Source organism: Heterodontus francisci, chromosome 1 (genome assembly GCF_036365525.1).
Source record: "Heterodontus francisci isolate sHetFra1 chromosome 1, sHetFra1.hap1, whole genome shotgun sequence".
Lineage (NCBI taxonomy): Eukaryota > Metazoa > Chordata > Chondrichthyes > Heterodontiformes > Heterodontidae > Heterodontus > Heterodontus francisci.
Genome location: NC_090371.1, coordinates 279196646 through 279209289, shown reverse-complemented (window position 1 = coordinate 279209289; position 12644 = coordinate 279196646). Strand labels below are relative to the sequence as shown.

At 40.2% G+C, this 12644-nt stretch overlaps 1 protein-coding gene across 1 annotated transcript in view; it reads right to left on the bottom strand.

The window, feature by feature from the left end:
* Nucleotides 1-12644, bottom strand: part of LOC137376971 (SWI/SNF-related matrix-associated actin-dependent regulator of chromatin subfamily A containing DEAD/H box 1-like) — a 133593-nt gene that overhangs the window by 6794 nt on the left and 114155 nt on the right. The window contains exons 14-20 of the mRNA XM_068046001.1: nt 12409-12544; nt 12000-12137; nt 7564-7659; nt 5622-5739; nt 3350-3468; nt 2785-2973; nt 1228-1346 (exon numbers count right to left, since the gene is read on the bottom strand). Of these exons, the coding sequence (XP_067902102.1) occupies nt 1228-1346; nt 2785-2973; nt 3350-3468; nt 5622-5739; nt 7564-7659; nt 12000-12137; nt 12409-12544 (915 nt within the window). The remainder of the gene's footprint in view (nt 1-1227; nt 1347-2784; nt 2974-3349; nt 3469-5621; nt 5740-7563; nt 7660-11999; nt 12138-12408; nt 12545-12644) is intronic.

The following is a 12644-nucleotide window of genomic DNA, read 5'->3' as shown; positions in this document are numbered from 1 at the left end:
TCAACTTGGAACATCAAGAAATCCATGCCTTGAAAAGGTCAGGAGTGAGAGTGGCCAAAGACCAAAAGGTCTGAAAATTAGTGGCCAAAAACAAAAAAAGACTGAAAAGTTTTTATTTTGGCAAGGAATCATGTGATTATAGCACATCTAAAAAATGCATTCTTCAATGTAATTATTAGTAAAATAAAGATCAACTTGGAGTATCAACTTGGCATGACCTCTACCTGCCTAATAAGATCTACTGTAATTCAAAAGTTACTGGATAGCAGTTTTCTTGTTCCGATGTATATTTGCTAACCCAAACGTTCCTAGCATTTTAAATCTAAAGATATTTGTTACAGCTTTGAGATCAATATTTACAAGTACAGTCTTAATTAAAAGTTTTTTTTATCACTGGTAATTTAACTATATCATGATTTACTATACAGGTTCTGCATCAACTCATGTCTTCAAGGAAATTTAAAGCAATCAGGTAATTTTAAGGGTAGATGGTGAGTTTATGTGGAAGAATCAATGCTGTATTATCAGTATTTTCACTTCCACCTGTATATTTTGCTAAAAGCTTAAGTGGGACACCATTCATTCAATTAAATAACTTGCCACTTTGGCCATTTAGGTGCTGGTGATGCATCAATTATAAATCTGGTTGAGAGTTACCTGCTTGTGAATTAGACTGATTGTAAAGTTTGTTGAAAAACAAAACTCATTGCTGAGCCAAAAAAATGCTTTGAAGCATTCTGATGGGGAAACTTGTCTCTCACAATCATCGTCTGGCAAAAACTTACTTACGCTGTGTCACTTCTGCTTTGGTTTAATAATTCAACCGATTTAACATTTGAAGAATAAACTATTTCAATCTCTCACCTGGGTTTGATTATGAACAGAACCGAATAAGTCCCTCCCCTCCTTCCCTTTTTATCCTTTTCTTGCCCGCCTTGTCACTGAATGACCCAAAGGTTTGAACTGAGCATCTGCCACCAAGGCCAAGACTGACACTGTAACTGACCAATGGGCTCCCGGCTACTGCCAGATTCCCACCCACATTGGATGGTGTCTGCCCTGGATAATTTACAGTCATAACTGTAACAATTAATGCACTTACAATTTGTTTAAGCATACAAGACTTACAGGAAATAGTGGATTAGGCAATAAAATACTTTTTTTTTAGGGTGAAGTAATATGTTTTATACACACAATACAGATATCTGAAGTATGCATATACTCTACCTGTCAGAGATTTGGGTTTTGCCATCCAACCGAAGATACCTGTGCTTATGGTGCCTCAAGAATACTTCTAGAATGTCCAACATCATAGTAAACTGGCTAAAAAGGACAACTCTGGAACCCTGATAAGAACAAATTAGACCAGTTGATACGAAGTGGAACTAGAGCTGCAGCAATATCTATGATGTGAACCCCATTCAATGTGTTTGATTCAAATTCATTGCATGCCAGTTATCAGCATAATCAAAAATTATCTTAAAATTCTTACAACTGGATTTCACAAATGAAGAAAAAGGCGAGTGCAAAACTCGTACAGTTCATTAAATCAGACGTCAGAGCTGACTGTAAGAAGGGTCACTGACCCGAAACGTTAACTCTGCTTCTCTTTCCACAGATGCTGCCAGACCTGCTGAGTGAATCCAGCATTTCTTGTTTTTGTTGTAAAACACATACTTGGACGTTGGTTTTGTTCTACAGTCAGCCTCCTATGGTGTTAACTATAGTTAGTCTGCAGTCCGAAGAGTACTTGCAATGTTTACTTGCTAATGTGGCCTGTTCCATTAAGGCAAAGACTTAAGTATATTCTATGGAGTCCAGGCTGTTGCAGGCACTTGTAAATTGCTCAGGTCAATTCGAATTCAATAACTGGCGTGTAAATTTCAGGATCCAGATCAATGTGTGTTTCTTTCTGCTTTAAAAGATTTCTTTGCACCTGTAAAGTTGCAATGCTTTGTGTGATATATAGGATTTATTATACAAGACACCTGATCAACAAATTAATTGCGATACGATCCTTTAGTGCAGAAGGAATTGAATTTTAATGGTTCCATTTTACATCCAATATTCTCTGCTACACATCTACTTGCATCCCTTTTGCTGATGAGTCTGAAATTCTGTCATTACTACAGTGGTAACTTTGTTTCAAGGTTCCAATTTAAACAGCCACAGGACAGAAAATACAATAATGGAGACTAAAATATTTAGGTTTTGCATTCTAAATTTCTCTGCAATTCTGTTGTCAGAATATTGAGAGAAAATAAATGTTTTTTTTTAAAAAAGGGCAATTGAACTATGTTCAGATAGAACTTATATGTGAACTGAAATAATATCCAGATATAACTAATCGTGTAATGAACTAATGTAAACTGAACATAACCAGAGACCGGAAACACAAAATGGATAATTTTCTGCATCACTAAGTCCTAATTCAATAGAAATTGGTGACTTTCAGATATGATACCAGTACCTCTGCTGTTGTGTAGATTGCTTTTTTCCCCCCATTTGCAATCATGAAGATTCTGTGCAAACCATCAATTTGCTCCAGTCAAAATACTAATTTAAGGGAAAAACCAGAGGTCCTACAATGCATCTCCAAGGCCTACAATATTCTTAGAGAAATCCTGAGCACATGTTGATAGGCTCAGCAAAAGTATTTGCTGTATGCATGCTCCATTCAGTTTACACAACAAGAGCAAATATCCAGAAATTATTGCAAATATAGCTCCATGAGGAGGCAATAAACTAAAATAAATAGGTTCCATACAATAGTTTAAAAATTACCTCCTCCTTAAGTCCTGCAAGTATATTCTCCAGTATTTGGAACTTTCCTGAATCTAAGAGCAAGTCCATTTCTAATTGGAAGTTCCTTATGCTGCTGTACTCTTGACACAGGTGGTGCAATTCAAAATCTGTCATTGCTTCCATGTCTTCAAAGATGAGATCAGGATTAGCATCTCTGTGAGTGGGCTCCTAGAGATGGGTACAAATCAGCAGCAATATATGAATGGTCAAGTTACCCACCTTGCTACATCTTAATCATGTAGCCTTCACACACTAAGTACTGTCTAGTTTGATTGGTTTGGCAGACAGCTGGGCTCCTATCGCCTTTTTAAAAATTTGGCAATGGAGTAGAGCTTCCTTTTTAACTTTAAAGACAAATTCACATTGCCAATCTCCAAACACAAAATGCAATACAGAAGTCATCTATATCTGTACAAGAAGCTCATTCAAGTTCATTTTCTCCACTTTGCTGGAAGTAGAAAGTTATGGTTTTATTTTAAATTCTGGAACTAAATCAAGAATGTTCTGAAATTGCAGCGTCCTTGGCTTCCAACAGCAATCTTACCTTTTTCATCAGCCTGGCCATTTTTCTGAGCTTTTCCGCAGTGTAATACTGCCTATGGAGCAGAGGGTGGTTTGCCATCTTTCGAAGTTGCATCATCACATTGCATAACTCATTTTTTTCTGAGATACAATATAGAAGTTAAATCACAAGACAGTCAATGGAATAGAATTTGGAAAACACATTAGACAAAAATAGTCAATTCTGAGAGTTCCAAAAAAAAAAACCCCTCTCTATTTGGATGCAATTTCATGCATTCTCCAAACACAGCTGAAAGTTTCAACTACCAAATTGGTGCATTATGGAGAAGCATGCCATGAATTTGCACCCACAGTATACCAAGCCCTGTAGCCAAATAAACCCACAATGGGAAATTTCTACAGAAAGGGAGTAAAAATCTAAAATGGGTGCGCAGTTTGGGGATGTTCAGGTTGCAGTACAAGATGATGCTAGGAAAATAAAGGGGAGAAAGTACTCTAGTAAGCCAAATGAGAGAATTGTTCATTTATTGCCCAGATTAGTGTTTCTCAAATAAGTTACATTGTGTATTAACTTGTTTGAACAGTGTCTCAACATTTTCATTTAAAATGATATGGGCTTTAGCAGTAACTACAAGGAAATTCATAAATGCAAACTATTGCCACTGTCTTTGTTACAGCAGTCACGTGTGACATGATGTTACTTTAAGTTCTTGATGTTGTAAAATGACATTTGTGATGTGTCTTAAAATCATCCACGTACAATTGCCTTAAAGTTACATCATCCCATGCTATTTTCATCAGAACAGTACTAAGGCACAGTGTACCAGCTGCATGTGAAGGACACTAAGAATATGGATGTAAGCTACTATATAATGTCACCTAGAACAGCACTTAACTTTTAATTGTTAAAAAGCCCTGGGATTACCACTCTACAAGTGTTCTTGACATTTATCCATAACATATGTAGGGAACAAACAAAGCTCTGCAGATTTTAGGATAAATTTGCCCTCATTAATTTGACAAATTTGCTAGAGATCTTTGAGGATATAACAAGCAGAGTTGATAAAGGGGAAAGGGTAGATGTAGTGTATTTGGATTTACAGAAGGCATTTGATAAGGTGCCACATGAAAGATTATTGCACAAGATAGGAGCTCACGGTATTGGGGGTAATGTATTAGCATGGATTGAAGATTGGTTGACTCTCAGAAGACAGACAGTCAGGATTAATTGGTCTTTTTCAGGTTGGAAAGAGGTAACTAGTGGAGTGCCACAAGGATCAGTCCTAGGCCTCAATTATTTATTATCTATATTAATGTCTTGGAGGAGGGGGCAGAGTGTAATATATCCAAATTTGCTGACGATACAAAAATAGGTGGGAGGACATGTTGTGATGAGGACATAAGGAATCTGCAAGGGGAGTGGGTGAGTGGGCAAAAACTTGGCAAATGGAGTTTAATGTAGGAAGGTGTGAGGTCATGCACTTTGGTAGGAAGAATCAAAAAGGCAGATTATTTAAATGGAGACACTCCAAAAAAAAATGCAGTACATAGGGATTTGGCTGTTCTTGTGCATGAAACACAAAAAGTTAGCATGCAGGTGCAGCAAGTAATTAAGGTGGCAAATGGAATTTTGACCTTTATTGCCATGGGGTTGGAGTTTAAAAATAGGGAAGTCTTGTTACAACTGTACAGGGTGTTGGTTAGGCTGCACCTGGAGTGCTGTGTACAGTTTTGGTTACCGTATTTAAGAAAGGATATACTGGCATTGGAGGCAGTTCAAAAGAGATTCACAAGGCTAATCCCTGGATGAAGGGGTTGACTTATCAAGAACTGCTAGTGGGGGACTCTCGAACTAGGGCACACTCATTTAAAACTGAGATGCGACGGAATTTCTTCTCTTAGAGGGTAGTGAATGTCTGGAATTCTCTACCCCAGTGGTAGATAGATTTTTGAAATATCGGAGTTGAGGGCTATGAGGAGCTGGCACGAAAGAGGAGTTGAGGTCTGGGGCGGATCAGCCATGATCTTATTGAATGGCGGGGCAGGCTTGAGGGGCCGAACGACCTACTCCTGCTCCTATTTCTTATGTTCTTAATATGCCAAGAAAGTTTGAGTAATAAGAGCTCATATCATCCTTTTGGTCCAACTGGGAACTGGTGCAGATTTTTGAAATCTTTTAAATAAAGTACCATATGAGAGAAGTAGAATATAAAATTTGAAAAATGTAACTAAAATGACACAATTAGAACAAACACACAGCACACAAGGTTGTCATTAGCAGGTATAGAACGTACCATTATTGTTGATAGATTTCTTCAACCTCTTGTAGAGAGCAGTATATGCCTGTTCCTGTTTATCTGACATTGAACATATCTCTATGCGATCTTGTTTGGGTGGTAGTTGCTGCAAGACCTAAACAGATTTAGTACATTTAAATGAGGAAACAACTTTCAAAACAGGAACACAAAAGATCTGAAAGTAGGCATTTTCCACTTTAGTTAGCCGACTTACAATGTACTGAAACATGCAATGATATCTAAAGGATTTTTGGAAATGTGCTCTATCCTTATTTGGAACTTGCACCAAATGCATTTGTGCTTATTTCTGCTGAGAAAACTCTCAAATAAAGGAAGTAGTCTGTTTAAGATGTTCAAATGCGTCCAAGCTTTTTTGTTTTGCAGGCTATGTACTTTTAGCCACAAGGGGCACATGAATATTGAAATCAGTGTTCTCATTGATTTGCACATATCACAAATTGCTAATACCAATAGATCTTGTGTTTTGTTTCAGGATTTATCCATCGGTGAGAAAAGAATGTTTAAAACACGCCTTTCAAAAACTCCAGAAACACAAAATTCCAACAGGTCAAAGGTGACCAAAATATATAAGCGCAAGTACAATGAGTGCTTCAAGGGTCAGAAGTTTGTCTATGGTAGTCTATTAAATACAGGACCTGAGAGCTAGTACTAGCAGCAAATGTAATAGTCATCAATATCTGAATGCCGTCATAAAGGCAAAAGGCCACAGCTGATGCATTCTCATTAGACATAGCAGGTATCTGTATTCTAATCAAGTTTCATTTCCTTGAAGATATTCAAAACTTGGGAGTGGTCTGCAGTGTGGGTTATATAAATGACACTGCCTGGGTGGGAAGGAGGAAATAATTTGCTGGATTCTGGCTCCCGATTATTATTCGGGGACCTGTGTCGGTAAGTTTGGAAGAGCAGACAGAGAGGACGGAGTCAGGCTTACCTCATAGGACTTGGGCCAAAAGCCTGACAACAACCGCTGCATAGGTTCACATTGAAAAATGGACACGAGTGAGATATTAAAAGGCTTCCTGAGGGAGCTGGAAAAATACACACTTAGAATAGTTTTCTCATCTCATATTTATGCTCCTAGGCAACAGTTAAGTGCTGCGCAGGAACATAAGCACAAGGGAGAAAAAATATTCAGCTAATTGAAATGATTTCTTCTAGCAGAATAGACGCACTTTACACTACAATGTACTTTACCTAAATGATCTCTCGAGATAGATGAATCACCACAGGTAAAATATCAACTGTAAAACTTTTATTCAAACAATAAAAAGTAAAATGACAGAATTTTGAACAATTTCCCCAAGACAGTAACAACTTAATTCAACCTTGGCCAGTTACATTCTGAATGACATGTCCATGGTCCATAAAGGTCCAGAACCAGACTCTGCATTGCTTTTACGAAAGCAAAATGCTGAAGATGCTGGAAATTGGATATAAAAACAGAAAATGTTGGAAATACTCAGCAGGTCAGGCACCGTCTGAGGAGAGAAAGAGAAACAGAGTTAATGGTTCAGCTTGATGTCCTTTCATCAGATCTGGGTTTTGATCCTCAATCCTGAACTAGTTCAGATGAAGGACATCCACCTGAAATATTAACTCAGTTTCTCGCGCCACAGTTGCTACCTGGCCTGTTTAGTTACATCCAGCATTTTCTGTTTTTATAATCAACATTATTTTTGTAGTGTACACATGAAGGGATTCAAACCAGTCTCCTGTAGAACAAACTACTGCAACAACCTCACCATTAAAGGGTGATTGTAAAGCAACGACTTGTGCAGTATATGTTGACAGCATTCTGCAACATGTCAAATGTGCACCAAAAGACTGCTTTATAACAGAAAATCTTTCAGACATCACTCCACAAGTCAGAAGCTTAAGCTGTCTACACATCAGATTGCAGATAGAACTGCATTACCTCTCTCTTTACCCTCCTCAAGATAAATGGCTTCATGATCTTTTTGGCATGAAGAATTCTCCCTTTTTCAAAAGTATTTTGCTGCTCCAAGATTTTCTATAAGGAAACAAAACAGTGAACTGCAGAGAAAAAGTACCAAGATAATAGAATGGTAGTTGTGTCAGATATATTGATAGAGTCAAGTATATTTGCACTTGAATCAAGTATCAGAAAAAATACAAAAATGAGCAAAAACAGACCTTATTTGCAGAGCCTATGAATAAAAACAATCATTTTCATTTCACACCATTAAAATTATCAACTGGGCACTATGACTAGTACAGAACACAGCCCTCAATAGATTGAAGTTTTTTTTTTTAGCAGCAAGAATCCTACATGAAAGGAGTGTAGATGGCTAGAGTAGTAAAAGAGAATGCTAGATCAATACTGTAAAAAGGGCCTTCCAAGTTTGCCTAGAGTATATTGTGAATTGCAGAGATGCCTACCCGAAATCAGACTCATCACATTCTTGACTGGCATTGTTAGATATTGACATTAGATATATTAGAAATAGGAAAAATCAAAGATTTCTGGTGCTTAAGTACAAGAATTCAATCTATAAATATTTAAAGGCTGTGTTTGCTGACAACGCAACCACTAGATGGCACAGTACTTGCACATGCGCAAATACCGGCTCTTCAACTGGAACGTCAGTGTCTGCGATGTTCAGCCAGCGGCCAGGATTAAAGATGCTTATGGTTAGATCGTTCTAGCAAACTAACCTTACATTAATAATAAGAAACGCTGGAAATACACAGCAGGTCTGACAGCATCTGAGGAGAGAGAAGCAGAGTTAACGTTTCAGTCTTCAGAACTGGCAGATATAAGAAATGTAAAAGATTTTAAGCAAGTGAAGCAGGGGTGGGGCAAGAGATAACAAAAGAGGTGTTGATAAGACAAGGTCACAGAATAGCTGACCAGAAGGTCATGGAGCAAAGGCAAACAATATGTTAATGGTGTGCTGAAAGACAAAGCATTAGTTCAGAAAGGGTTGTAAATGGACTGAAAACTGAACAGCCACAAGCACAAACATGGAAAAAATGACAGTGGGTAGGCATAGTAGAAACAAACTAAAATAAAATAAACACAATTAAAAAAAAAATAAAAATAAAAGTAAAATGGGCAGGGGGGTGGGGGGGGGGGGGGGTGGGGAGGCTGTCATGCTCTGAAATTATTGAACTCAATGTTCAGTCCAGCAGGTTGTAGCGTGTCTAATCGGTAAATGAGATGCTGTTCCTCGAGCTTGCGCTGATGTTCATTGGAACACTACAGCAATCCCAGGACAGAGATGTGGGCATGAGAGTGGGGGTGTGGTTGTTGAAATGGCCAGCAACCGGAAGCTAGGGGTCATGCTTTCGGACTGAGCGGAGGTGTTTCGCAAAGCAGTCACCAAGTCTGAGTTTGGTCTCCCCAATGTAGAGGAGACCACATTGTGAGCAGCGAATACAGTATACTACACTGAAAGAAATACAAGTAAATCGCTGCTTCACCTGAAAGTAGTGTTTCGGGCCTTGGATAGCGAGGAGAGAGGAGGTAAATGCTATGTTGCTATGGGTACTTGCATGGGCTCTAGTTATGCCCGTCTTTTTGTGGGATATGTCAAACATTCCCTGTTCCAGTACTACTTAGGCCCCCTCCCCCAACGCCTTTTCCGGTACATTGACGACTGTATCGGTGCAGTTTCCTGCTCCCGCCCCAAACTGGAAAACTTTGCTTCTAATCTCCATCCTTCTCACCTTTACATGGTCCATCTCCGACACTTTCCTCTCCTTCCTCAACTTCTGTGTCTCCATCTCTGGGGACAGGCTGTCTACTAATATTCATTATAAGCCCACCGACTCCCACAGCTACCTTGACTACACTTCTTCACACCCTGCCTCCTGTAAGGACACCATTCCATTCTCCCAGTTTCTCCATCTCCGAGGCATCTGCTCTGATGATGCTACTTTCCATGACCGCGCTTCTGCTATGTCTTCCTTTTTCCTCAACCGAGGATTCCCCCCCTCACAGTGGTTGACAGGGCCCTCAACCGTGTCCAGCACATTACCCGCACCTCTACCCTTACCCCTCCCTCCCATAACAGCGAAAGGGTTCCCCTTGTCCTCACTTTCCACCCCATCAGCCTCCATATCCAAAAGAACATCCTCTGCCATTTCTGCCACCTCCAGCGTGATGCCACTACCAAACAAATCTTCCCCTCCCTTCCCGTCAGCATCCCAAAGGGATCGTTCCCTCCGTGACACCCTGGTCCACTCCTCTATTACCCCCACCACCTTGTCCCGTTCCCACGGCACCTTCCTCTGCAATCGCAGGAGGTATAATACCTGCCCATTTACTTCCTCTCTCCTCACTATCCAAGGCCCCAAACACTCCTTTCAGGTGAAGCAGCAATTTACTTGTACTTCTTTCAATGTAGTATACTGTATTCGCTGCTCACAATGTGGTCTCCGCTACACTGGGGAGACCAAATGCAGACTTGGACCAGCTTTGCGGAACACCTTCTCTCAGTCCGAAAGCATGACCCCGAGCTTCCGGTTGTTGGCCATTTCAGCACACCCCACTGCTCTCATGCTCACATCTCTGTCCTGGGATTGCTGCAGTGTTCCAGTGAACATCAATGCAAGCTTGAGGAACAGCATCTCATTTACCGATTAGGTACACTACAGACTGCTGGACTGAACACGGAGTACAATAATTTCAGAGCATGATAGGTTCCCCATTTTACTTTTATTTTTAGTTATTTTTTCTTTTGTGTGTTTATTTTATTTTAGTTTGTTCAGTTTGTTTCTACAGTGCCTACCCACAAGTTTTATTCATGTTTGTGCTTGTGGCTGGTCAGTTTTCAGTCCATTTACAACCCTTTCTGTACTAATGCTTTGTCTTTCAGCACACCATTAACATATTGTTTGCCTTTGCTCCATGACTTTCTGGTCAGCCATTCTGTGACCTTGTCCTATCAATACCTTCTCTTTTGCTATCTCTTGCCCCACCCCTGCTTTACCTGCTTAAAATCTTTTACATTTCTTATATCTGCCAGTTCTGAAGAGGAGTCACTGACCTGAAACGTTAACTCTGTTTCTCTCTCCACAGATGCTGCCAGACCTGCTGAAGCAAGCGGTGACGGGGCGACGTAGCAGCAAGTGACCGAGAGGAGGGATGCGGCGCGGCATGGAGCTAGCGGCTGGGTTGGGGCGGGGAGAAGCGGGGAGCGAGCAGTCAGAGAGCGGAATGGCACGAAGCGAGGAGCAATCGGGCAGGGGAGTCGGGGGGGGGAGCAGCGAGGTGGTCTGGAGCAAGCTGCTGAGGGGGAGGAAGCATCGAGGCCTGGAGCGAGGGGGAAAGCTCCAGCTTCAAAGTCTCCCATTCAGCCGCTCGCTCCAGCCGAGTGGGGGCCTGGATTCCCGATGACACAGTATCACGCCTGCGCGAAGATGGACCAGGCGTTGATACCCGATGATGTTAGCGCGGCGCGTTGACGTCATCCCAAGCATACACCACTTAGTCCTGGCAAACTGGAGCTGCGCACGTACAAAACTTGGCGCACTCTGATGCGTCGGCAGGCCGCTGCGTTGTCAGGAATCACTTTGATATTTAAAACAGTCAGGGAGATTCTGGTCACTAAAGCTTATTTTAGGAAAAAAGTAGATAAAACATAAGGCTCTAGATCAGAATATTTCATAATTTTAAGTATTTCGTCTGGGTACTAATTCATCAATAATACCACATCCAAGACTATAGTAACAGAACATGAGCAACTATTTCAAATAGCTAGGTAATATAATCTCAAGGTTTGGGACCGTAGAAATGCCCTATGCATATTTCGGGATAACATCTGCAGCACTCAGATTCACTTTAAAACAACCGTTTACACAAAGGCTTACACATGTGCAATTCTTCTGGGGCCTGTGTATGTGTTTCTTCATCTGGCAGCAATGCCGTCACCAATTGTTGGCGAAGAACCACTTTACTGGCCTGTAATGGGAAATTCTAACCTGTCACCAAAGAAATGGTCTTGTTCCCTCTCGACAGAAAAATCCACTTGTATTTATACTGATGTTGAGGCAGTGCTTGCTAAAACCACCCCCTTTGGTGGCATGCAACTCATCTGTAGAAACAGCAGATTTGCATAGTTTACTTTGATGGTTTGTTACCAATGTTGGAGATCCCACCGGTAGCAAAGCAGCAACCTAAATGCTGCAAGAGATGCAGATTTAAAAAAATCAGGCTGCCCAAGTGCAGATATAAACCAAGGGCAGATACAAATTTTGGACTTATCATTAGATAAGACTTAGATTAGACTTATCATCATCTCTAGTGCTGCAGATGCCTTTTTTAAAAATTTGTATCAAGATACATTTATCTATATAAAATTGATCTTTAAACTGCCTACTGCTTACAGTTTTAGAGGAAAACATCCTTCGGATCTCGCTGGTACTACTGCTGAACATGTTTGGCATAACGAAATTCAACAGTGACATCAATTCTAGGAGATTATTCTGTAGTGGAGTCCCAGTCAGCAGCAAGCGATGCTCAGCCTAGTAATTAATAATACAATCAGCTCAGAATTTCAAACTTTTGCAGATCACTCTCCCCTCCCAAAAGAATTTTTATTCTGTTCTCTGGAAAGTACATCCACAAACTGAAAGAAAATTACAAACATAAAATGATTTTAAGGCAGTAGATATTTAGATTACCAACAAACAATATAGAACTAATAGAAAGATACACAGTAACAAGCAAATGGACTATACTGCACTAACAACAGACTGTGGACCAAGTGGCGCTTCAAATGTTTTTGAAGCTTACATTAAACGTCATGAGATGCTGATAACGAATGGAACTCATATTCTTCAGCATGTGCCCTTCGTCAAAAACTGCATAATGGAGTTTCAAACGTCGAAAGAGACTACGGTCATCTGCATTACTTATTGAGCAGCTATACCTGTTGATTGAAGCAACAAAGTGATTCTGCTGGTTGAGTACAATGATTCAAAGTAATAAAATATTCAATAGCATCAAGAAATCTGCTTTCAAAATGATTC